General features: G+C 41.0%; 1 protein-coding gene across 3 annotated transcripts in view; it reads right to left on the reverse strand.

The window, feature by feature from the left end:
* Positions 1-27,286, reverse strand: part of GALNT18 (polypeptide N-acetylgalactosaminyltransferase 18) — a 449,323-nt gene that overhangs the window by 83,082 nt on the left and 338,955 nt on the right. For all 3 annotated transcript variants that reach the window (XM_021001955.2, XM_021001956.2, XM_021001953.2), the window contains exons 7-8: positions 9,495-9,680; positions 5,121-5,258 (exon numbers count right to left, since the gene is read on the reverse strand). In XM_021001955.2, the coding sequence (XP_020857614.1) occupies positions 5,121-5,258; positions 9,495-9,680 (324 nt within the window). The remainder of the gene's footprint in view (positions 1-5,120; positions 5,259-9,494; positions 9,681-27,286) is intronic.

The raw sequence follows: 27,286 nt of genomic DNA on the forward strand, positions 1-27,286 counted from the left end.
AAGCAAGACAATCCCTTACCTTAAAGAGCATATGTTCTAACAAAGGAGAATCACTTCATGTCTCCAAGTCTTCATTCCTCCATAGTAAAATGATGACAATATTAAACTCCCTAGCTCATAGGTCTGTTGTTCCAGTTAAATGAGGTCACATAGACAAAATAGTTAAGAATTACAAAGGGCCACAGAAGGGTGAGCTGGTCCTGGTGCAATATCAGGACAGGTGCATTGAGTCAAAAAATTTACTTTTTAAAAATTTTTTTTTTAAATTTTACTAATTTATTTTGACTTATCACTAAGCACTTCCATATGCTTTTGAGTTTAAAATTTTTTCTCCCCCTTCCCAAGATGGCGCACAATCTGATATAGGCTCTACATTTACATTCCTATTAAACATATTTTCACATTAGTGAAATTGTAAGTAAAAATTAAAACCAATAGGAGGAACCATCAGAAAGAGGAAACAAAACTCAACAGAACAGAAAAAAAAATCTCCATCCTTTTTTTCCCCCTGTTTATGCTTTTCTTTCTCATTTATCTGCCCCCACTAGTGTTTTGCTTTTGACCACTGTCTCTTTCAGTCTCTCCTCCCTTCTATTATCCCTTTCCCTTTTCTTCCCCTTTACCCTTACTGCTTCTTCCCTCCCTTCTATCCCCCCTCCCTTTTCTTTCACTTTTTCCCTCCTACTGCCCATAGTGCAAGTTGGATTTCTATACCCAACTGATTATGTTATTCCCTTCTTGGGCCAAATTGGATGAGAGTAAGGTTCAAATAATGCTCATGCCCCCCCCCCCCTTCTTTCCCTGTGCTGTAATAGGATTTTCTGTCTTTTCCTGTAATGTAATTTACCCCTGTCTGCCTCCTCCTTTCTTAGTACATTTTCTAAGATCAGACTAATCCACTTACTTGGATCCATTTAACCCACTTGATTAGATTTTTTTTTATCATTACATCAAAGTCAACTAATATCCATCCCCTTTATGTATACTCCTTTAACATGGTGTAATAACAATATAGTTCTCAAGATAAAAAATTTACTTTGAAAGAAAACTTTTCAATGTATGAGCTCTGCTTTCTTTACCTCATGGATTAAAAAAATCACTGTGTCAGTGGACACAAATTAGCCCTTTGAGATATTCTTAAATTCTGGTCCTCCTAGAGTTAATACTAGTGAGAGCTGATATTCACATTATTCCTTTTCCTCACAACCCTTGGAGGCAGTTGCTACATGTATTAATATCCTTAATTTACAGATAAGGAAACTGAATATTAGCAAGGTTAATGACTTGCCTAGGGTCACATAGCCTATAAGTATCAGATGTGGGATTTGAACCCAGGCCTTCCTGACTCCATCTTCAATACCTCTCCTCGGGAGATAGGGAGTTGACTTGTGATTTCTTTGCCATAGAGAACTTCCAGATGCAGACACTCCTTTTCCCACCGTGGATCATCCCCTTCTCTGCAGCTTATAGGTTTAGAGCATTGCCTGGAGGACTGAGAAGTGAAGTGTCTTGGCCCAGCCTTCCTAACTCCAAGGCCAGCTCCCTATCCACTCCCCCATGTTGTCTCTCCACTTTCTTCTACACTGTGGTTATTCTTCTGAATCATATTCCTCTCCTCAACCCTTCACTTCTCTCCAAGTGGCTCTGCTTACTTATTTCCCTAGGATGTTCTTTACCATGACCTAGGACCCTCTTTACCCTGGAAGAGATTGGCCTACTCACTTTGGAAGTCTCCTCCATCCCTTTGACTTCTCCCCTCTGATTGGCTGCTCCTCCCAGAACCTCCACTTGAAGGAGGAGATCTATGCTACCCATGTCTTCATTCCTCTTTCCTGACTCACTGGCTTTTCTTTACCATGTTTCCTCAATGGGTACTTTTTTACTTCACTCCACTTTTCAACTTCCTTTTGTATGTTGTCTTCCCCCATTAGAATGCAAGCTCCTTGAGGGCAGGGACAATCTTTCTTTTTGCTTGCATTTATATTCCCAGCACTTAAGCTTAGCGTTTGGCACATTGCAAGCACTTAGTAAATGCCTATGCTTGCTAACTGATTCTACTTCTTAAAGGCCCATAGAACAACTGAGGCTATGATAACTGTTTTCAAATATTTGAAGTATCATCATATGGAAGATGGATTATATTTTTTCTGTCTGATCTAGGAGGAAGAGCCAGTAGCAAGGGGGTAGAAGTTGCAAAGGGGAAAATTTAATTTGTAAGGGAAAACTTTCTAACAACTAGACATTGTCAAAATGAGAATGGTATGGCTTGGAAAAAAGTGGGTTCCCCCTCATTGGACAATCTTCAAGCAGAGGCTGGGTGGCCATTAATTGGCTGTATCATAGGTAATGGGGATAGATGATGGACTATTGCCAGCTGGAGCCCAGGTTCTCCCAAATGGAACCGTGCTTTCAAATACTCTAGTGTAGTTAGGACTCTGACCCTAGTCCTGTAGGTACAAAAAGACAGTGCTAATATACATGTGTGTGTATTTATGTAAACATGTTATACCCTCTTTATATACATATATATATACACACACACACATACATGCATACATACATACATACTCACTCCCCTGTACAAATATGCACACACATACATATATACATGTATATACACATATGTGTATATGTATGTATGTGGAAAATAAATTATTAGGAATCAGAAGACTAGTCAACAAGTATGTATTAGGAATTTATTGTGTGCTAGGCACTGTGCAAAGCAATAGGGAGATAAAGAAAGCCGAAAAGAAGATTCAAATCTACCTACTACCTAGATGACTTTAGTTGTGCCTTAGCTTCCTCATCTGTAAAATAAGGAGACTTTGGACTAGATATCCTTCCAAAATCCTGTCCAAATTTGCATCCATGATCCCATGAACCTCCTCTTTCTTTTGGAATATCCAAGGGTCTTGACCGCTTTACAGAATTTTGATAGCCCTTGCTTTTAAGGCAAAGGATTTTTTATAAAACATAGAGGTGACAGGGTACAGTTCTATTGTAGCCACCTGGGATAGGAGTGGGGTAGAAAAGAGTCCTCCCCCCTTCTTCCTTTATCAGGGCCTAGGGAACAGGAAAAGGAAGTAGATATGTGGGGGAAACAAAGTCTGGGATTTTCAAATGGGAGATGGTGAGACAGAGACACTGAGAAGAAAATGCCCCTGGGGTGGGTGTGTCAGTGGAGCTTATTTTATGTCTTGCCTTTGCCACTTATGAACAGTATAATTTTGGGCAAGCTAATAAACTTCTGTGAGCTTTGTCTGTAAAATGAAGGGATTAGATTCAGATGGCCTCTGAGACAGAAATATAGCATCCAGTCCTATGATCAGATTAGGGAAGCAGGGGATGGGGATAGTGGGACACTCATATGAACCATTATCTCTACATGAACTCTTCTCCCCACCTAAGTGGGCCCTGGAGGCCTGAGAAAGCTGTACAGTCCAGCTCATCAGGGTTCCCATGTCCTCTTTTCTGGCTGAAATCCCATTTTCTAGAGGGGCCAGTGACGGAGGATATTAAATGCTTCCCATAAGGACTCGGGGAGAATGATCTAAGGACCAGTCTAGCTCCTTGAAATCTCAGATACATAAGGTTCAAAAGAACTGCCATTTTGTAAGTGGAATGGAGACAAACTAGGGGAAGGAGGATCTCTGAGGCTTAAAGTCTAGCTGGGCATTCTGGGCTCCAACTCTGCCCCTGGAGAGAGCAATTTGAAAAGCAGGGGCTGAGATGTTCTTTCCCAGTCCCTTTCCTTCCTCTCTGTCCATGAGAATTCCTCACTAATAGTAAAAACAGATGATGCTTATTTCTACAGCATTTTATTGGCTACAAAGTACTTTACCTCCGTCATCTGATTTGATCCTAGCAACAATGATACTTACTTAGTACATTGTACAGGTTATTATTCCAATGTATTTCATTCAAGAGACGTTTACTGAATGTTCACCGTGTGCAGAGGCTTGTGCTAGGCACTGACGGAGACACAAATTTAAATGAGACATGGTCTCTACTATGGCAGAAATTATATTTCTTATGTATTCGTTATATAATATGCAATATATAATATATTATGTATAATATAGAACATATCAAATATATTATACTTCTTATACATAATTTCATATGTACATATATGAAATTATATTTCTTATATGGGGCTATGCCACATATATAGATAACTAGACTACCATATCGTACACCTTTGAGAGTACCTAGTTTCCTTCAGCCTCAGCATGGGGGCCACCTACTACATGAAGCATTTCCTCAATTGTTACTGCTCTGTTCCTCTTGAAATTATTTCATTTAATTTTGTACAAAATTTTTATTTACTTATCTGGGTACATTTTGTACTTATCCCCTCTGCTCAATAGAGTATAAGTTCCTTGAGGACAGGGTCATTCATTTTTGTCTTTGAATTCCCATTGTTTAGAATAGTACCTTGCACCTACTAGGTGCTCAATTAAAATTGATAGAATACGGGATTGGAATCAGAAAGACCTGGGTTTAAATTCCTCAGCTCTCCCAGATACTTATCAGCTATGATCTTGGGGGAATCACTAAATCTCTTTTGACATCATTTCCATCATCTGTGAAATGAGGGGATTGGACATCCTTTCCAGCTCTAAAGTTAAGCTCTTGGGGCAGCGAGGTGGTGCAGTGGATAGAGCACTGGCCCTGGATTCAGGAGGACCTGAGTTCAAATCTGGCCTCAGACACATAACACTTACTAGCTGTGTGACCCTGGGCAAGTCACTTAACCCCATTACCTAGCCAAAAAAAAAAAGTTAAGATCTTATGATCCTATGACTTGAATAGAATTAGATCTTTCTAACCTCATTTCACAGATGAGGAAACAGGCTTAACTAGAGTTAAGGTTAACTAGAGTCACACAAGTTGAGTAGTTCCAAAGATTAGCCTAGACTAGAATCACACAAGTGGTAAGTGTTTGAGCTGGAACTTCAGCCCAAGTCTTCTGACTCCTTATTAGGAGTCTTTCCACTCTTTCCACCATCCTCATTGCCTCTACCTTTAAAGAAGCATCTAATTATTTCCTTTTTAAGATAAAAAAAAATACACCCAATTATTTCTTAAAGACTTTTGAAAAGGAACAGAGTTCTTACCACGCCATATGCAATGATGTCTGAGTACATCCTCATTTCTGGGTATACACTGACAAGGTACCATCGGAATGTCTTACACTGCAGTTTTTTCCTAAGGGCTTTCCTCGTAGAAATGTCACCAATATCAATTCCGGGATCCTGTACATGCAGAAAGGCAGTCATGATTGAAGAACAGCTTTTCCTGCTCACACATCAGATGTAAGCCCCTATCAGTGGTCTCCTGAGGAATAGTTGTATTGGTCTGAGCTCTTGGCTGCCAAAGAAGGGCTTCAGACAATAACACTCAGCCTCGAGTAATTGTAATTTAAAGCCACTGACTTCCTCTGGTGCCCCTGACCTGCAGCAATTACCTGTATGGTAGCTGAAATTGAAACCTACTTGCGACTTGACAAGTAACAAACTAAATGTTGTCACCCAAACCCTGAGATGTAGGAATTTCCGAAGCATATTTGGAAGGGACATGGAAGTGGGGTCAACATGAATATATGGAGTGAGAGTATTATGCCCTTGTGTCTCTTGTTGTGTTTTGCTGGAGCTCAGAAGTGTAATGAGTTATTGCTTGTGGCTTTCATGTAGCTACAGGGCTGTCATAAAATAGTTATATACATACATATTATATTATGTATTATATATGTGTGCATGTGTATGTATACATGGTAATCCTGGGTGAGGAAATCAACTCTACCAATGCAAGTTGACACTTTCTCTGCAACTTATAATCTTTAGGAGCTGCCAGGAACATGGAAATGTTAATTAACTTATCCAAGGTCAGTACACAGCCAGTAGGTGTGAGAGGAGGGACTTCAATTCATGTCTTCCTGGTTTTGAAGCCAACTCTATAGCCACAATGTAAAACTGGCAAACAAACATACATGTGTATAGATGCATATGTGTATATCATACATATGTGTATATATGTATATACAAATGTATATAATATATGCTTGTGATGCCATTGTATGACACCAGAGAAGTGTTTATGTGTGTATACACATATATGTATACATGTGTCCCGAAAATCTTAGTGCAGTTTTAAGCACTAACAGCTTAAACCTACACTGAGACTTTGGGGTCACATGTATAAATAGCATTATTATTATTAAGAGACAATAGGGCTAAAATGACAGACTGAGGAAAGACTATATAAGTACAGTGCATGAGTTGTTCATAGTGTTTCATCTCTCTAAACTCCCTGCCCCTGTGAAATGAAGTCCTTCACCACCTCCAGCCCTTGGAATCCCCAGCTTCCTTTGAGGCACAGTTCAAGTGGCTCCACCTCCATAAGATCTTTTCTGACTCTACCACTACCACCACCACCATGCCTGCACCATGGCCTCTGTGTTAGTGCTCCCCCACCCTGATACCTGTTTACATTTATTTGCATGCACTAATCACCACACCATGTTGTATTCTCCCTCCTTTCCAGTCAAGTATAAGCTCCTTGAGGAGAAGAATTGTTTCATTTTTGTCTTTGTGTGTTCTACAGTTTGCTGTTTTTCTCCCCTCTTGACCCTAGATTCCAGTGTTAGAGAGAACTCCCTACACTTGTGAATATTAGCAACTGTTCTGCATCTCATTTTTAGAGAAATGCAGAAGGACTTTGTTTTGCAGCTTTCTTATAGATCTATAAAATCACAGCTCTCTCTGCCTTATCAACTTAATAGCCTGGAAGCTCCAAGAAGACATGGACCATACCATATGTAAATGTGCTCTCCACATAGCACTTCCTTATTAAATGTTTTTTGAGTGAATAAATGAATGAATGGGAAGTGGTGGGCTAGAATAGTTAAACTAACAGGCTTGACTTGAAATAAGGAAGTTATTGTTGTTCAGTTATTCAGTCATGTCTAACTCTTTGTGACCCCATTTGGGTTTTTCTTGGCAAAGATATTGGAGTGGTTTGCCATTTCCTTCTCCAGCTCATTTTACAGATGAGGAGACTGAGGCAAACAGGGTTAAATGACTTGCCCAGGTCTTCTTGACTTCAGGCCCAGCACTCTATACACTGTACCACCTCACCTAGATTCCTGAAGACCTGGATTCAAATCCAATCTCTGATACTATGTGATACTGGGCAAGTTACTTAATCTTTTACAGCATCATTTTCCTCATCCATAAAATGATAGGACTGGATTATGTGGCCCTTGAGGTCCCTTTCCAACTCTGAATCAATGAATGTATGAATGAATGAATGAACAAATAAATAATGAATGAATGAATGAATGAATGAATGAATGAATGCATTCCAGAAGGAGAGGCATTTTGGTGTGGTAGAAAAGAGACTAAAGGAGGAATATGGAAAGCTTGGTTCTAGTCTCCATTTGCTACTAACTAGTTTTGTGACCTAAAGAAAGACCTCATAGGAGCCTAGATTTGGGATGGGAAAGATCTTTAGAGGTCAGGCCCCACCCTTTACTTTTTTTTTTTTCAGATAAGGAAACCAAGGCCCAGCAAGGTTAAGTGATTTGTCAAAAGCACTGAAGCATACCTGGGATTTGAACCAAAGACCAGTGATTCCAAATCCAGAACTAACTGGCTTTTGCTTCCTGGATCTCAGTCTGTCCTTTGTAAAAAGAGGGGATTGGTCTCTATTGGTCTTTTGAGTTCTGACATTCTCTAAATTGTGTGACTCAATCCTTTTCATGGGGCCTAGGGAGTTAGATCACTTTCCTAACAGACCCCAAGGATTTTCCAAAGCCTTTAGTAATGAGGCTTTTGTTGTCATTAGATTGACTTTGTTGAAGTCATTAGGCTGGTACAAAAGGTTTCTTTTGCAGGCTGAGGAAACGTCCTAGGGGATGGATTCTGAACTAAAGCTCTATGATTGGACAGCCATCACTAATTTCAAGCCTGGAGTGTGGTGCTGTTTTCCTGAAAAGATTTCCCCTGTCAAGGTTTCACTCTGGCAGCTGATTCATCAGTGTGTCTTGTCCAGAGTCCTGAGCAGGATTTGCCTCATTTTCTCTGGGTAGTGAATTTGAGCTCTTCTCCTAACTGGTGAAGTCTCATCCGATTGGTTAGCACAGAGCTCAAGGATTGCTTCTGGCTAAAATAACTGCTACCTTCCCTATCATCTTCATCTATATCTTGGTTCATGTGACAGCAGTTTGGGGGAGTTTATGAAACAGGAGTTTCCTATGGAAAGCAAAGATCCATAGTCCTCCAGCCAAAATGCAAGACTCTCAAGGAAAGCCATGGCCCCAAATAGGAAGAGCTATATTGGGCAAGCTGGAGATGGGGCTGGAAACCTGCTGCCAAATCGAAAGAGCCTTCCTGTTTCCAAATCAGGAATCTTTATATGAGGTACCAACTAAGGATTTAAGGACACACACAAAATAATGCATTAGCAATATTATTCTTTCTCTAGTTTTTCCTAGAATCTAGTGGATTCAGGCCACATTGCAGAGTGCATAGTATAGGGCCTGGAGTCAAGAAGACTTGTGTTAAAATCCTGCCTCTGGGATTTTTTATAGAACATATCTCACAGGTTTTTAATTTTTTATCAATGAACAAATTTATTTTTTCTCCCTCTTTCCTCTGATACTTACTGGCTGTATGGCCCCTTATTGGCTGTAAGTCATATAACTTTTCTGAGCCTTAGACCTTAGGATTTATCTACTAAGTCATAGATGGGGAATGTTCTGTGTTGGTGGACAGAATTCCCACATGCGAAATTTCCTATCCTGAGATCAGAGATCATTTGTATATTTGTGTTTATGGAGAAGAGAATAGAGGGTAGTGAATGAGTGGATGAATAGATCTCAACAGGGAAGGCATTGTGATATGGTAGATAGGACCAGCTTTTATAAGATTCAGCACTCTCTAAGAAAATGACTGATCTGCATGATGGGTCCCTTTGGAAGAATCTCTTGCCCAGGCAAAGAAGCACATTGTTTACACCTAATGGGGTCTGTTGTAGACACTGCAGTACCAGTATCTGGCAGTGGTAGGTTTTGGAGAGAGCTTTGAACCCAGGTTGTGAGTCTATATCCAAAGGTTTAGGGAGCAAAGATGTGCGAATTCACTGGCAACTGGGAAATTGGGAATTGTCTGAATCTTGGTGGTCCCTCTGTTCTCATAGCTCAAGGAGATCCTTGATTTAATGCTATTTAATGTATAGTCATAGAACACCATAGTGGGGAGGGACCATCCCCACTTAGTCCATTCCCCTCCATTATCAAACAATGAAACTGAAACCAAGAGAGAAAGCCACCAGCTCTGACTGAACAGGATAGCACGGGCTTTTCTCTCCTGCTCCTTCCTTTAAACTTTCAAGATCTTTTCTAGGTGACTGCCAAGGCTGCGAGCTAAGCTCTATAAACCACTTGTTGGTGTCTGCTAGAACCCCAAGCATCCTAGAACCCACTGACCTACCTCTAGGGGTATATTCCACGCCATATAAACGTGGCTCTTAAATTCATCCATCCAGACTTCTGCCACCCTGAGAGCATTTCTGCGGACGTGGGCGGTGAGGTCCTCCGTGTAGGGCTTGTGAGCTCGTTCAATGTGGGCTATTCTGGAGCAGGGCAGGACCTCCACGCTCCCACCACACTGCCACACCTGCAGGGGAGATGATCAGTGCAACTCAATTGAATTCAGCAGACACTGATGGACAGTTTCTTGTGCACAGAGCTCTGGGAGAGATACCGAGTTCAGACCTGGTCCTTGCTCTCATGGAGCAAGTACAGACCAAGTGTTGTGAGAAATACTTTTAAAGAGGGAGAGAACCCACCCAGCTGGAGGGATCAGAATCAGGGAAAAGATCTGGCTGCGGCTTTAGAGAGAAGCTAAGCCTACTGAGAAGGAGAGGGAGGCCCAGAGAGGGGAAGCAACTTGCTCATGAGAGCACACAGCAAGTCAGTGGCACAGCCTGAAGAAGAAGAAAGCTCTCCTCACTCCAAAACCAGGACTCCTTCCCACTGTATAATATCACCTTGTACCAGCAAGCAAATCATGGAGTCATAAGATCATGGGCTAACGGATTCATAGAGAGGAGTTTTCAGGCCATCTATTCAACCTCCTCACTTTACAGATGAGGAAACTGAGGACCAGAGATGTTAAGTGACTCATCAAAAGTCATAGGGTCATATAGAGAGAGTAGAAAGGGACCTCAGAGACCACCAAGTCCAACCCACTCATTTTACAGATGAGAAAACTGAGGCCAAAGGAGTTCACCCTGTAATTCAAATCCAAAACCTCAGACTGTGAACCCACTGGTTTTTCCACTCTAGCATGTCAGTTAGATTTCTTCCTCTGAGCAGCCCAGGCCGGCATCAAGAAGATAGTGATGGCTCTCACTAGATGTGCAAAACATTTTGCATGTTAGCACTTTCTATTTTGCAATTAGTCACCCTCCCAGCCCCCTAGGAAGGCAGGTCACTTCATCTCTTGAGCTCATTATCCCCATAACCAACTAAGAAATGTTTCATTTTTGTTTCCAAAAATTGATTTCAGGCAGGAAATATCCTGGTGAGAGCTAGCAAGATTCCTGATACTAGAGGCAGAAACTATTGGTCCCTGATTCCCTGCAAGCTCAGTGGCTCATTGTACAGCCAGGACCACTTGGCCGGGGTGGTGGGGTGGTGCTTGAGGTTCCCATGCCATGCTCCTACAGAGACCTTAGACATCATCTTGCCCAACCTGTCATGCCATCGAGAAGAAAACAGAAGGCTCAAAATGGGGAGGAACTCCCCCAACTTCCGTTAGTAAATCTCAGGGGAAGGGGCAGGACTAGCCCCCATTTCCATCACCACCCTCTCTGGTGCCTTTACTTGTTCAGATATTTTGAGAGTGATGGTAGCGCAAGTCATTTCTTTTTTCTGAGCCTCAGTTTCCCCATTTATAAAATGGTAATAAATATACTTATCTTCCTCATGAAGTCATAAGATAAATTCTTTGCAAGCTTTGCAGTTCCAGAGAAATGTGAGCAGCTATTATTACCCTTATTTTGTAGATGAGAAATTTGGAGCCTGGAGAAATCAGGTGATTTGTCCAAGGTTAATGGATCAGTCAGATAACAGTTAACAAACATTTATTGAGGGCAGGGACTGTCTTTCATCTCACTTTGAATCCCCAGTATTTAGCACAATATCTGGCACACAGTAGGGTCTTAATAAATATTTATCGATTGATTAAAATTACCTACTATGTGCTAGGCACTGTGAGGATACAAAGGCAAACAATAGTCCCTGCCCGCAAGGAACTTCCAGTCTAAAAGGGGAGCCAACACACAAAACAATCAAATAAACATACCTCCATCTATTATATTGTAGGCACTGAGAATACAAATACAATGGATGACAATCCATATTTACAAAGATGCACCTGAAAGAAGTAAAATGACTTGTCTTCCATTAGATTATAAGCTCAGGGCAGGGATTTTATTTTTTATTCATTTTTTTATGATTTATTTATTTATTTTTAATATCCCTAAGGCTTAGCACAGTGCCTGGAACACCATAGGTGCTTAATAAATGCTTGTGGACTTCACTTGACTTGCCCAAGGTCACTCAGCTAGTTAGTGAGAAAGCTGAGACTTCAGTCAAGATACTCTCAAAAGCCAGGGATCTTTTTATCACTCCACACTGGTTCCTTCTCTTGTGCTGGGATCCTCGCTGCCCATTCACTAGCATCTATGCATGGCGGAGGGGATGGTTTAATGGTCTTGGAGTCAGGAAGAGTTGGACTCTTTTTGATAGGTGAGACAGCAAACACACATATAAGCACATACATAATAAATGTAAAGTGGAGTATGGGACTGATTTTGTGATTTCATTGGAATTCCTAGGGTAGGAAACTCCCTTTACCAATACAGGTTAGCATTTTCTTTTTAATTTAGAATCTTAGAGCATTGTTCAGATTACTTAGAGATTGTAACTGAGCAGTTACAATAGTGAGTTCAGCTAGCAATCACTGGCTGCGAGATGGGGCAGGCCTTCCTGGTTTTCAGAACAGCTACATTTGATATTTACACCACCATGCATAAATCCAAATTAATAGTCATATTGGTAATGAGGAAGTTAGGTGGCACAGTGGGTAGAACCTAGATCTGGAGTCATGAAGATATGAGTTCAACTCTGGCCTCAGATACTTACTAGCTGTGTGACCCTGGGCAAGTCACTTGACCTCTGTTAGCTTCAATTTTCTCATCCTTAAAATGGGGATAATAATAATACCTATTTTCCAGGATAGTTATATTTAGTGAGATAATAATTATAAAGCATTTAGCCTAGTGCCTGGCACATAATAAATACTATATGAACACTAGCTATCATTATTGTTATTAGTAGTAGTAGTAGTAGTAGCAGTAACAGTAGCAGCAGCAGTAGCAGCAGTAGTAGTAGGAGTACTAGGAGTACTAGGAGTAGCAGTGGTGGTGGTGGTGGTGGCGGTGGTGGTGGCTGAGTCAGAAGTTTAACCCCAAATTTTATGACTCCAAAGTTACTCATCATTCCCTATAAGGGAGGGGTATCAACTTCCATAGTAAGTCCTTTTAAATGAACTCTTTGGCAGAATTCATCTTAACTCGACAGGCTGTTATAGTAAAACACGAAGTCTCTAAGGACAGAGACTATCACAATTTTGGAACCAATAAAGACCTAGATTCAAACCCTTTCTCTTACCTACATGGGATGTATGACCTCGGACAAGTTGCTTAACCTCTCAGTGCTCTAGCCAGCTCTAAGCCAGGAAGGTGCAGAAAAGTTACTGATCTGCATTGGCAGCAGGAATTTCCTTACTGGGAGCACCCATAAAATCACAGGTCCACTCCTATTTCTATCACCTCTTCCCAGCAGCAAAGACAATGCTTGGGTTAGAGTAGGAGCTTAGAGCTTACTGATGGATTAGTTTATATGGCACCTTTCTCCCAGGCAGAGTTAAATGATGCCCCATAGTGTCAATGCTTGGTAAGCACTACCGTGTCCAGGGTGGCCTCAGGGACTAATTTCCATTACCTATAAGCAACTTGGACAGTTTTTATTTTCCTCTCACTTTCTCCCACTAATGAAACAGCACCTGCAGGCTCTTAAGACAATATTGTTAATATTAATATGCAAGGGAATTATTTTTTTATTGCAGTAGGAATGGGAAATATTACATAAGACATTTCAATATTGCAAAATTGAACACAAAGCATAACGTAGCTATTTCTCTGAAGAGACATACCTCTAAAATATCCATATTTAAATTCAATTAAATTTGAGAAACATTTATTAACCTTTGTGTAAGATACTATGCTAAGCACTGGAGATCCAAAGATGAAAGGATCTTTGATCTCAAGGAGCTTACATTCAACTGGGGGTGGGGGTGGGAAATGGAATCTGGATGGAGGGAAGTTGAGATAACTCACACTAATCCTAGAATCCTTAGAGTTACTTTCCCACAAAATTTCACCTCCAATATCAATTTAGAACTAAAAGGAATCTTAGAGCCTATCTATTCCATTTTATAGAGGAAAATGAAGGCCTAGGGAGGTGAATTGATTCACCCAAGGAGCATAAGTAGTAATCAACAGTTAGTCAACAAACATTTATTAAGTGCTCACAATGGGTCAGGCACTGTGCTAAATATATACAAACTGGATACACACAAAAAAAGCAAAAAGATGGGCATTCTCCTAAAAGAGCTTATAGGTGGGGTAGTGAGAAGCTAGGGGCAAATAAAATAATGGAGCTCAATGGCAAATCTTGGGTGGGTTCTAGTCTGAAGAAGTATATATAATCTGAACGTGATCTTAGAAGTCACCAGGGAAATACTCAGATGCCTCCCTATGAAACCACTGTATCTTCAAAATCTCAGAGGTGGAAGGGTCTTAGAAGTCATAGAGTCCAACCTCCCAATTACCCAATGAAAAGCCCCTTCTCCAGCCACTGAGAGAGAGTCATTCAGTCTTTGCTTGGATATTTCTAGTGAGAGGAGACTCACTACCTCCAGAGGCAGCCAGCTCCATTTTCCTCCACTTTTTATGCAGCCCTAATTGTTAGGAAGTCCTCCCTTATATGAAACTGACATCTACTTCCTTGTAATCCCCACCCATTGATCCTAATTCTGCTCTCCAGAGACAAGCAGAAAAAGTTTAATCCCTCTCCTACTTGCTTGACAACCCGCCAGATACTTAAAGACAGTATTATGCTCACCTAAGTCTTCTCTCCTCCAGGATAAACATCTCTAATTCCTATAACTGTTCCTTGTATGACATGGTTGTCAGATCCCTTCCCTGACCTATGTAGCCTCTCCCAGACACAGAAGTGAAAACAGTGCTCTAGATGAGGTCTGTACAGGGAAAAGCCCAATAAGACTGGACCTTCCCTGGATCTGGACATTAAAGCAGGTGAAGAGACCCACCTGCCCTTCCCCTGAAGTTCATGAGAATATGGAAAGGAGAGGTTTTGGCAAAGTTGACATCTGCCCATGATCATTTGAAAGGGGTGTGTGTGTGTGTGTGTGTGTGTGTGTAGAGGGGCAATAAGATGAATTCTCCAATTAAAGTGAGGAGTCAACAAAGCTATGAATCTCCGTTTGGACCTTTGATTCTCCACACATCTTTCTGTATTGAGTATAGACATATCCATTGGCACCTTATTAAAAGACAGCACCCAGTCAAGTCTGAGTAACTGGGCCTATTCTGAGGGGAATCATCTTCTTTAGTGTTACCCTTTGGCTCTTCCTAAGACAGTGGTTCCCATTTAGTGTTTTGAGAACCCCTAATGTTCTCAACAATGGTCCGAAAAAAATGGTCCTCATAAAAATTCTCTAATGGTACCTACAGCAGTAAATAATTGTATGTTATTATAAAAAAGTACAAATTACCCTGAGGGTTCACAATGCATTTAGTTGTTGTTGCTGAAAGGTGTTCATGGAACAAAATGCCTTGGGGACTACTGTCTTATGGTATGGGTTTCATTGATGGGAACTACTTCCAAGATGATTTGGTTGACTTGTAGTCGTGGGTGGAATGATTCTTGTCTGAGGATTCAGTACCTTGTGTGGGCCTATAAGAAAAGAAGTGCTTATAAGGTGCCTACTACACACCAGGCACTATGCTAAGTGCTTTACAAATATTAGCTCATTTGGTCCTCCTAACAATCCTGAAAGGTAGGTGAAATTATCACCCTCATCTTGTACTGAAGAAATTGAAGCAGAGAGAGGTCAAATGACTCTCCCAGGGTCACAACTCAAGTCTTCCTGACTCCAGACTCATTGCTCTAGCTAATACACCCCCAGCTGCCTCTATAAAAGAGAACTAATAGACTGCCCTCTTGCTTTTTAAACTTTTCCCACTGCATCTTCTATCCAGCACAGTGTAGGAGTAGAGGAGAAGAGAGAAGTAATTTTTTTCCTGTTCGGTAATCCCAAAGTGTTTCTGCCTGCTGGGGAAGGGGAAGAAATTCAAATCACAGGGCAGCATTACAAGTCTGGGAGGGACTGTGTGGAATTCCATGAAAGAAAGGGATTTCAAGAGAATGTTGGAATATTATCCTGTTGGCAATCCCGAGTTCATTTCCTTCCTGATAGGAAGTACTCTGAGTGTTTTATAGGTTTTCTATTCCTGTTTCTAGGCCTCAGGGAGTTCTTTGTACCTTTAATGTCATCTCTGGCACAAAATAAAGACTGTCCTTTATCCAGTATGCATTTGTTATCTTAAGGGCTTGTATCCTTTATATCCACCTTGACACAAACAGTTTTGAGAATTTCCCAGCGTAACGTCTAGATGTTGGTATATGTGCCAAAGAGAGATATAAATCTTTCAAGGATACTAAGACAGAAAGCAATCCATGTGAACAACTATCTGATAGGACCTTAGGCAACTACAATAAAGGGGTTGGACTAGATGACAACAACAAAAACAACAACGACAACTAACAATATTAATAGTAGAATTTCATAACCCCTTAAGGTTTGCAAAATGATTTACACACAGCATCTCATTTGATCCTCACTGCAACTTTCTGGGTTAAGTAGAAAAAAGAAATGGCTTGGCCACCCCTGTAAGGACCCTCTAACTTGGACATTCTCTGAAATAATCAGTGCCTGGGGGTGTGCTGTGAGAGCCTTATTATCATCTTAAGCATCTGAGCATAGCCTCTGGATTCTTGGCAGTTTCTGTGCCTAGGAGTAGATGGCATGGATTCAGCATGTTTGCAGAGCTATCTCTGGGACACTGCCTAATTGCTTTCTACTTATGCTGTAGGAAACAAAAGAGTCTTGTAGCTTAAGATCACCAAGTAAAGGAGGTTTCCAGGGGTCCACTGCATGGCACAGCATAGCAAGATGGGAATCCAGGAAGCCTCCTGAGGAGAGTCATCCCCTCTGATTCGGGGAACAGGTGGGAACTGTCCATGGTTATGACCATTGTAGGTTGCAGAAAGGAGAGTGGGAAGCTGTGAGGGGCTTTGGGTGGACATTTATTTTCCTAGTAGGGGGAGCTTAGCAATGGCTCAGGCTGAATTTGGGGAAGCTGGGCACTCTTGCCTAGCAGCAGGGCAAGAATGAGGTTGAAATTATTTTGAAATTGGAGGAGGAAGGGGAGATGGGCATTAGTAATGAAACAGAAAGGAACTTAGAACTAGGAACTAGGCTGAGGATAGGAACAGGGTGTGTGTGTGTGTGTGTGTGTGTGTGTATGTGAGTGTAACAGAGAGGGGGGGGGAAGGAGGGAGGGAAGGAAGGAAGGAGAGAGAGAGAGAGAGAGAGAGAGAGAGAGAGAAGAGAGAGAGAGAGAAGAGAGAGAGAGAGAGAGAGAGAGAGAGAGAGAGAGAGAGAGAGGAGAGAAATGAGAACAGGCAGAGGAGATATCTTTTTCTGGAGGCAGCAAACAGCTAGTACATAGTGGGACCAGGCCTAGAGGCTCATTAGATGGGAAGAAGCTATGTAGACCAGGAAGCCATGCCAGCTTCTATGGCTAGATTGGGGACAGACATTTTAGTATTTAATTCCAAGGCTCTGGAATGTTACAATTCTATATTCTGTTATTCTGCCTTCCCCATCCTCCTTGAGATACAAATAAGGAGCTTCTTGAAAAAAATGCAGCCTCAAAGAACATTTAGCTTGGAGCCAAAGGACCTGGGTTCAAATCACAACTCTGTCAATACTGTTTGACCACAAGCAAATCATTCCACCTTTATGGGCTTCAGTTTCTTTATTTATAAAAATAAATGTGTTAGAATAGATGGCTTCTAATGTCACTTCCAGTTCAAAATCTATGGTCAAAGAGGAAGATAGAGGATGTCCACACTTGGGGTCAGCAAGAGACTGGAAGAAGTGGTATGATGATTTAGGAGGGGACTTCTTTGGGGGAGAAGGGCCAAATCGACCATAAGCAGAAATGGAAGAAAATGTCAAGTGAATCTGGCCTTGGGGTTGCAAGAGCTAATCCCTTTCCTGCCCAGGGTCTGCTTCCTCAAACCTATCTCACCATTTAGCCCAGGAGATTTTAGGTCACTATGCATATAGTACATGTTCTGATACTTAGCACCTGTATGATCTTAGACAAGTCATACTGTAGTCCTTGATCTCAGTTTACCCATCTGTAAAATGAATGGGTTGTACTAGAGGACCTCTGAAGTTCCTTCTAGCTTTAAATCTATGCTCTATGCCATGTGATCTTAAGGCAGAAAAATCCACCCCCTTCGTGGTGCTGTTGACAACCAAACTGTGAACACTTCTTGTGAGCAGGTGGGAACCAGAGGTCAAAGGCAGCTCTTGGCTGGGAGAAAGAATGTGATAGAAGGGAGGCCTTGTCCAACACTTTCTGCCCCAAAGGTATACGATCCAGTTAAAAGAGTATCAGGTGATCACTCATACCAGGGAAACATAGTTTTAAATACCACCTCTGTATCTTCTTATTTATAAAAGGCCATAAACGTGACATATGACTAGACTTAATTGTACCCAGTGATTTCCCTCAAACCCAAGCTGTTTTTCAGCAATGCTCTGATGCCTAAGTGCATCCTGCTGCAGCCTAATAGAGGCATTTAGTTATTTTGATTATGTAGTTTAAATTAATGTCATAAAACCAGGCAAGCCACAGAATGAACAGTCTCAAACAGCTTCACATAGTGAAAACAATAACTTCATTTCACTGTAGAGAAACCACAGAACTGCCCCCATGTCCTAAGGCACCTACTGTAGCAATGCTTCTCCAAGACTCCCAGTCGTAACAGATAACTTAATATGGATAGTAAACAACAATTAGCTAGTGCTTGAGCAAACTCCAATTAATCAGTCTTTCTTTCCTGAAGCAGGGAGTTGTGTTCTCTTCTCTGAGAAGGGCTGATATGCAATGAATGCTGTAATTTGAGGGCCAAGGTTGATGATGAGGATGTTGTAAGTTGTAGGGGCCAAGATCTTGACCTGGAAGGGACTTGGGAGGTCATTTAGTCTGGCACATTTTTGCAAATAAGGAAACAGGCCCAGAGAGGGCAACGGGGCCAATATCACACAAGCAGAAGGTCTAGGATTTAAAACGAGGATCTGTGACTCCAAATTTTGTAATTTTTATGTGGAACTGAGGCCATGAGGTCCTGAACCTGGTTGAAAGTGAATGTCAGAGGAGAGATGGGGGTGTATTCAGGAGATGTTGTGAAGGTGAAATCAACAGACCTTAGCAACAGCTTAGATATGGGGGAAGAGAAGGTAAGAGATAGTGAAGAATACAGAATGACTGCTAAGTTGGGAGCCTGAGGGACTGGGCAGATGGTGTTGCCTCTACAGTAATAGGGAAGGAAAGAGGGGGGAAAGATTTGGGGGAAAGATAATGAGTCTTGTATTGATTATATTGAATTTAAAAGGTCCACTGGACACCCAGTTTGAGACACCTGGATTTGTTGGAGAATCAATTGTCATAATGGAAACAAAGGCAACTTAGTAATAGCATAGTTCTGTACCTAAATAAGTGATTGGCATTATAATTCTCAAGTTGTTGGACTTAGTTTGGGCCTCATTCACTCTCTTTCCAAATGAACTGGTGAGGGAGGTTGGTCCCGGGTTTGGACTCATCCGCTATGGACTAAGTCCCCAACAGCTATAGATCCAGTCTCTGATATCCACAGCCCACACTCAGAGGCAGCTCCATCCAAGTTATCTCTCCAAATATTATCCACTCTACGGATTCTAATAACAGCTTCCATTTCTATAGCAATTTAAGATTTGCAAACCACTTTCCATAGATGAACCTCACAACAACTCAGGGAGGCAGGTGATGAAAGAATTATTCCCAGGTGGGGAAACAGAGGTACAGGAAGCTTAGATAATTTCTCTTCATTGTCACCAAGGCTGGACTCATGGATGCTGCTAAGAGGGCCAAAGTGGGATAGGGTCAAGGCTAGGTACAGAAGGGCTATATGTAGAAAAGGGCCAGTTTGGGTATTATGAGGTATTTGGAATTAGCTATATTCCTGCACCCTGAAATCATCAACATGCACTAGAATCCCTTCCTCATGTAACTATGCTTGCATCAGTGATGTTCAGGCCAAGGTCATTCCCTTTGAATGATTGATCCTGTACTCTGGCTAGGCTCCCATATCTTCTGGGGGGAAATCTGTGTTAACCTGGTCTACTCCAGGTTCCTACTATCAGGCCTCACATAAATGTCTTCTCCATTTATGAGGCACCACCCTCCTACCCATCACCTCCCTTGTTTGTCCAATCTTGTTTCATTTCTCATGGATTCCCACTCTAAAATGTAAGCATCTTGAGGGCAGAGACTTTTTCCTTTAGGCCCCCAAAGCCTAACACAATGCCAGACACATAGTGGGCACTTAAGCCTCGCTTGTCTATCGATTCATTCACTAGCAAAATCCCCACATCCACTGTATCATGTTTTTTCTCCATGAGACTCCAGTTTCCAGTCTCATTCTTCCATTTCTTTATTGGAATATGCATGGACTTTCTACTATACTAAGACATTTGAGACAGCACAATACAATAGAACAGGTTCTGCATTTGGTGTCTTAGGACTTGGGTTCAAAACCTGTGTGATTTTGCACAAGTCACTTGACCTCTTTAGGCCTCAATTTCTTTACCTGTAAAATGAGAGGGTTGGGCTAGCTCTAAATTTATGATCTGATGAGTTTATCAGGTCATAGCTTTCCTATCTCCCCTTCTTTAAATTCTAATTATTTGCATCCTCATGCGCATCACCTCATATTCCTCTCAAGTCTCAGTGGAAAAATGGTTCCTCTTCCCTACCAAGACTCAGCCCTCCCCAGGTGCCCTTGATTCCATCCATCTTTTCTGGGACCTTGTTTGGTCCTTCCCCCCCTCTTCTGCTTTCTACTGTATATTTCTTTCTTCCTTCTCTGATGGCTTCTTCCCTTCTGCTTTCAAACATGCAGGGATCTCACCAATCTTAAAACAACTTCTCTTTTTGTTCTGCCATATTTGCAAGCAACCTCCCCTATTTCTCTCTTTCCTTTCCTCTCCACTGATTCTCTCTGTAATTCCATGCAATTATCCACCTACAGAAATTACTTTCTCAATCAGGAAGTCACCAATGGCATCCTCATTTCAAAATCCAATGGTAATTTCTCTATCATCATTTTCCTTTAACAACAACAACAACAACAAACTTTTGCAGCATTTGAAATTCTTGACCAGTTCCTCTGTGAAATTCTCCATTCCTCTGGTTTCCATGGCATTCCACTAGCCTGGCTGGCCTCCCGCCTTTCTTGCTGCTTTTCTTTCTAATTCATAAGACTGTAGAGCTAGAGATGGAAAGGACCTCAGAGGCCACTGGTCCAACCCACTCATTTTATGGTGATTATTACTGTTAATAGTAATAATAGCATTTATATACCAATTATGGTCTGCAAAACTCCTTGTATCATCTCACTTTATCCTCATGATAGCTCTGGAAGGCAGATGCTATTATTATCCTTCATTTTTTAGATGAGGAAACTGAAGCAAACAGAGATTAAGTGACCTGCTCAAGGTCACAGTGACGGAATTTGAAACCAGGTCCTTGGACTCTATTGATGTTACTTTTTATACCACACCATGCTTTCTGCCTGCTTTTGCCTCCTTAAAGTGGACAGCTTCCTAGAGCTTTCATCCATGACCCCCTTGGAGGTTGAAATTTTCTCCCCTGGAAACATTACCCACTCCTATTTTCCAGCTATTCACCTTCATATAGATGACACATATATATATAATATACACACATACATACTTGTATATATATTATATATATGAATATGTGTATATTATACACACACACACACACATATATGTATGCATATATAAATTCTAACCTCTCTTCTGAACTCTACTTCTGCAGGAACAACTCCCTACCTCCATTGTCTTTCCTCTACCATCCATCTCATACACCACTAAAACTATTTTTGTCTGAGTTTAACAAACACCAAATGAAATGCACATTTCAAGATACACAGTAGACCAGAGAAAGAGAACTGTACATGAAACTTCAAACCTCCATTATATACCACTTACTCTTTTTAAATATATAATAAATTCAAACCATAGGTTTTATAGCTGCCCCAACTGGTGGTAGTTCCTTCTGGCCAAGTTAACACAGCCAGTGAGGTTGAGAGCTGAGATTTGAATGTAGGTCTCTGATTCAAAATCCAGTGCTTATTCCAATATATCAGAGCTTCCTTTCCAACTTAAACTCTCTTCCAAGAGAGATAAAAAGTTCCTGGGAGAAGGAAATATACCCTGTATTTATTTATACTCCTTCTCCTCATAGTGTCTGGTACAGATCACAGTGCTGGGAAGAATAAAGATCAAGCAGGATTCTAATGAGTACCCTCAACCTACCCCTTCATGGAAGCTGGAGGTCCACATATGTTACACATTGCTCATTGAATTGAATGATTTTAAATGATCTAAACAATGAAAGGCAGCAACCATTATTTATCTAAATTTTCTATCTCTTCTAGCAGTGTTCTGCACACAGTAGGTGTTTAACAAATGTTTATTTCATAACTATTGAATGAATGAATGGGACTGGGGAACCATATAGAAGTTTCCTAACAGTCAAATAAGGCTCCTTTACTCCAATCTGAAAACTATTTGCATCAGACAGCTGTTTGTTGTGACTTTTTTTTCCGATGTATCAATCAATTAGTTGTGCTGACATTTTTTTCCTCACTAAAAATTATTATTTGTTATATGGGATGGTTCTCTTGGGGGGAGAAGGGAAGGGATACATGGGATAATTATGGTGACATAAAAAAACCAAAAAATATCAAAATTTCTTTTAAAATACAGTATTGGATAGAATAGGTTTTCAGTGAATATTAACTGAGTTATTGATCAAGTGATGACTTCACTAGCTTTTTACTTTGGTATGGAACTCAAATACAGGTATCCTTACCATATTTAACCCCCAATTCCACTAAATACGTTTGAAATTCTTTTGAAATTGCAGAAACATTCATAGGCTCATATGTTCAGAGCTGGAAGGGACCTTAAAGGTCACCTAGTCCAACACCCTTATTTTGAGAAATTAAGAAAAAGGCTAAGTGCCTTGTATAGGATCATTTTTCAGTGAGCCAGGATGTAAACTTGGGTCTCCTATTTTTAGATTCCCAATTCTTTGCACTGGGCTACAGTCTCACTGTTCATCTTCTCATCCACACCAAGAAAAAAGAACCTTTGCCATACTATTTCTCAAGCTCTGCTTCTGTGATCAGCCCCACTGGAAGTGTCCTTTGGACAGGATTACTGCTGGGAAAAACAATGTTTATTCTTGGAAGGACCCCCTAGGGGGTCTGAGTATTTGGGACAGCCCCAAGAGAGACTTTAAAAGATTTCCCTCTTTGGAAGGCTTTCTTCCTAGCTCTCAAGAGGTGGCAGAGAATGGGTTTCTTGGATGAATTACAAGGAAAGGGGGAGGGGAAGAGTCTAGCTGAATTGTCTTGAAGCTTTTTATGTTTTGGAAAATTTTTTTAAAAAGCCTTTTCTCCAAGGATTTAGGATTTGCTGAAGTGGCAGCCTTGGAAACTATTGGAAACTCCATGGGCTAAGTGTGAGAAAGGAGAGATTAGAAATATCATTGATCCAAGCAACCCAGTCCATTACATAATGGGGGCTCTATGTCCTTTCTCAGACCCCAAAGATAGGTGTTGGGCTATGTGTGCTTTAACCGCAAGAGTACCAGGAGAGTGACTTTGGAGATGGTGTCTGGACAAATTATTTACTTTCTCTTTTATTGTTAAATATAAGAGGCAATATGGACCAGTGGATGCAAGACCCAGTTTTGGAATCAAGAAGACTTGATTAAAATCTTGACTTTGATATAGCCTGATTGTGTGACCTCACTATACCTCTCAGGACCCTCAGGAAACTCTCTAGGACTACAAATTACAGATGAGTTACTCATCTGTCTCATCAGAGAGGGTTTCCATAATGGGAATTCTGTAGTATGAAGTCATAATAGCCTGGACCCTCTCAAAAATCTGAACTGTAATTGAATGTTTGCTTTGGTTTAGCACACACACACACACACACACACACACACACACACACACACACAGAGCACATAGTAGGTGCTTAATAATGCTTGTTGAATTGAATGATTTTAAATGACCTAAAGAATGAAAGGCAGCAAACATTATTTATCTAAATTTTCTATCTCTTCCAGCAGTGTTCTGCACACAGTAGGTATTTAACAAATGCTTATTTCATGGCTGTTGAATGAGTGAATGGGATCATAAAGAAGTTTCCTAACAGTCAAATAAAGCTCCTGTACTCTAATCTGACAGCTATTTGAATCAGATAAATGGGCCTAGCTATTTGTTCTGAATATCGGGAGCCCTCTCTGGTGGGTTAAGTCTCTTTCAATTGCACTGAGACACATTCTTCTTACCAATGGATTCTGAAAAATTCAATCAAATCAGCTGCTATTCTAAAGCTGATCCCCTGGACTGGGCTTAATTTATGCTTTGCTTTATGAAGATGAACCACTTATTCATTTAAAGTGTTTCCTTTTTTATCTCCTTAATCAGTGGCTGTTCCTTTCATGTTACTATGGCTTAATCTAATCAGAAACAAATCCTACATGATGTTAAGCAGCTCGTTTGCATGTCATTACCAAGTCCAAATTGTCCATCTGGAAGAGAGGCACAAAATGGCTAATGTGGTCTTTATGATGACCTGAGCACTTCCCCCCAAACCCCAAATTGTTGAACAAGTGAACTGCATACAGAGACCTTCCCACAATTCAGGAGACTTGGTCCCATTAATTTTCAAAGGTCCCCAGAAGGGAAATGAAGAGAGTAGCTTCTTGGGCCCATGAAAAGGAAAAGAACCACAATAGGCATTGTTAGCATAAGTGATACATGCCAGTGTCATAGAAAAAAGATGTGGGTGGGAGCTGGTTGGTAACCCAGTATCTGTGTGCTATATTAAAAACTAAGCTTGAGATTCAGAGGATATCTGCGCTGGAGGCTAAATAATAAAGACCAGACTGGCAGAGTTGAAAGGTCCCTTGAGATCCCTTATTCCAACCTCCCTCATTTTATAAAAGAAGATGGTGAGGATCATGGTGGGGTGGGAGCTGGTAGCAGAGGGCAGGTCTGGAACCCATGAGTGCTGACTACCAGTTCAGAGGTCTTTTTGCCATATCAGGTTAACTCTTTTTCCCTTCCACTGGGGCCCAGATGCTCCTAAGATGGGATACTATAAAGATATTACCCCATGTACTCAAAATAGCTCAAACTTACTGGTCATTTCCTTGAAATGATCAGACTGAATCTGAAAGTTGAACTCTGTTGTGATTATTATCTTCTTAGAAAACTTACTCTAAGGGGTTAGCAGTTATATTTTCTGTACTGTTATTGTTCAGTCATTTCATTCACATCTGACTCTTTATGACCCCATTTGGGGTTTTCTTGGCAAAGTTGTTGGAGTGGCTTGCCGTTTTCTTCTCCAGCTCATTTTACAAATGAGGAAACTGTGGCAGAGTTAAGTGACTTGCACAGGTCACATAGCTAAGTAAGTTTGAGGTCAGATTTGAACTCAGGAAGATGAGTCTTCCTGACTCTAGGCTTGGCATTCTATCCACTGCACCACCTAGTTGCCCAGTTGCTATACTACTCTGCTCAGAACGTTTAGATCAGAAAAGCTGGTATGTTATGTCCTTTGAAGTCTTTCATCCTTTTTGCATATGTCATGATGATTTTTTCACTTGAGTGACATCATCATCATTTCATCCACAAGGGCCCTCCCTCCACTGATACATATCCTAACCTTCCGTGCCTTACTGTGTTGACTTCATAAACTTTAGCCGTTGAAAAAGTTATGATCTGGTGAACTGGTGATATGACTTGGAATCTAGCTAGCCTGGTTCTCAGAGAAGAGATGCATAATCCCTCATCAGCACACAAAGATGTTACAACTTCAGAAGGCCTATTTTAACTTAAACTTCCATCAGCACCGAGCCCACAAAGTCAGCTCCAAACCACATTCAGCCTAGCATAGTACAACTTTATTGGAGGCACTACCATTATCATTGACAAAAGCCACCTCTCAGTGTGGCTCCCTCACTTGAAGTAGCTGAGTGACTTGGGCTTGAGCTAGGTAAGTGAGCACTGGACTTGGAATTGGGAAGACCAGAGTTCTACTCTAGCCCCAGATGCTAACCCTGTGACCTTGGGCAAGCCACTTAACCTCTGTCTCGCTTTCTTCAACTGTAAAATGGGGACCATAATAACACCTCCTAGGGTTGTTGTGAGGATCAGATGAGATACTTATAAAGCACTTAGCACAGTGCCTGGCAATAGTAAGGACTTAAGTGCTTGATCATCTTTCCCCTCACTTTAAACAAGATCATCAGTCATAAAATACAAACCTCCACTAAGATAAGGATTCATTTAAATCAGGGGTCCTTAATCTTTATGGCATGGGCTCCTTTGGTTGTGTGGTAAAGCCTATGGACTTTTATTTTTAAATGCATCCAATAAATACATAGGATTACAAAAGGAAACCAGTTACACTGAAATCAAGTTGTCAAAATAAGATAAACAAGGTGATAGGCCCCAGTTCAAAACCATTGATTGAAATAATGACATTGCCTGCTACAATCTGGTCTTTGGAGAATCTGATCGAAGGCACCATTTCCATTTTTAGAAAGCTGAAAGCTGCCTGTATGTGTGCTAAAGACCTTCAAGAGTCATTTCATTTAGTAATACTTTCCATAAACTGAACCCTCCTGCCAACTTACATTAGCACCCAAATCTTGATTCAGGAAATGCATAGAGGAAAGAGCCCAGTAGTATCACTTGTTTGTGATGAACATTGTATTATGTAACATCCAAGCCTATCATCTGGAAACTCCTCCATTTCAAAAGTAACTTTATATAGAAGGGGATTTTACATTTTTGGTTTGTGTGTGGAGATGGGAGAGTCTAGGTCTCCAATATCACTGGTGTTAGGGGGACACCCCCGGTGGAGATGCCCTCTGCTAATGCAGAACTTCATTTGCTCTGTGATTTCATTTTTTGAAAGCTACCTGGGGCAGAGATGATAAGTGTATATATCAGAACCAGGACCTGACCCCAGGTGTTCCTGACTCTAAAGGCCACCTTCTCACTGCTGCTGTTAGGTTGTCTCTCATACTTTCTGCAATAAAATACTACTAAGAAGTCATGTATAAATAAAAAAGGTTAACGGAGGCAGGTAGGTAGATAGAACCCTGGGCCTGGAGTCAGGAAGACCTGCATTCAAATTTGGCCTTAAACGTTAGTTGAGTGATTTAACCTCTGTTTGCCCTAATCCACTGGAGAAGAAAATGGCAAGCCATTCCAGTATCCTTGCCAAGAAAATGCTGTGAACAATATGGTCCACAGGGTCACAAAGAGTCGTACACGACTGAACAACCAGAATAAGATTAATTGAATTCTGGTTGAAACATATTGGGAGAACTAACCATCTAAGTAAACTTTTTATTAAATAATGATCCCTTTTGTAATAAGCAGTCACTATCCCTTCCTTCCCTAATAACCTGATGAATTCTGTCCAAATGTATTTGATGCTTTCTTAAAGTGGGGAAACATTAGGATGTAAGGATTCAAAAAAAGAATGCCTACCGATGAATAAGACAGGGAAGAATAACAGCCATGCCTAGGAAGCAGATTATGCCATCTTGCAGAATTGGCCTTTGCCTGCCTGGTCATTCCTTTCTAAACAGCAAAAATGCCCTGGGA

Source organism: Phascolarctos cinereus, unplaced genomic scaffold, assembly GCF_003287225.1.
Source record: "Phascolarctos cinereus isolate Bilbo 61053 unplaced genomic scaffold, phaCin_HiC Scaffold_9;HRSCAF=440, whole genome shotgun sequence".
Taxonomy (NCBI): Eukaryota; Metazoa; Chordata; class Mammalia; order Diprotodontia; family Phascolarctidae; genus Phascolarctos; species Phascolarctos cinereus.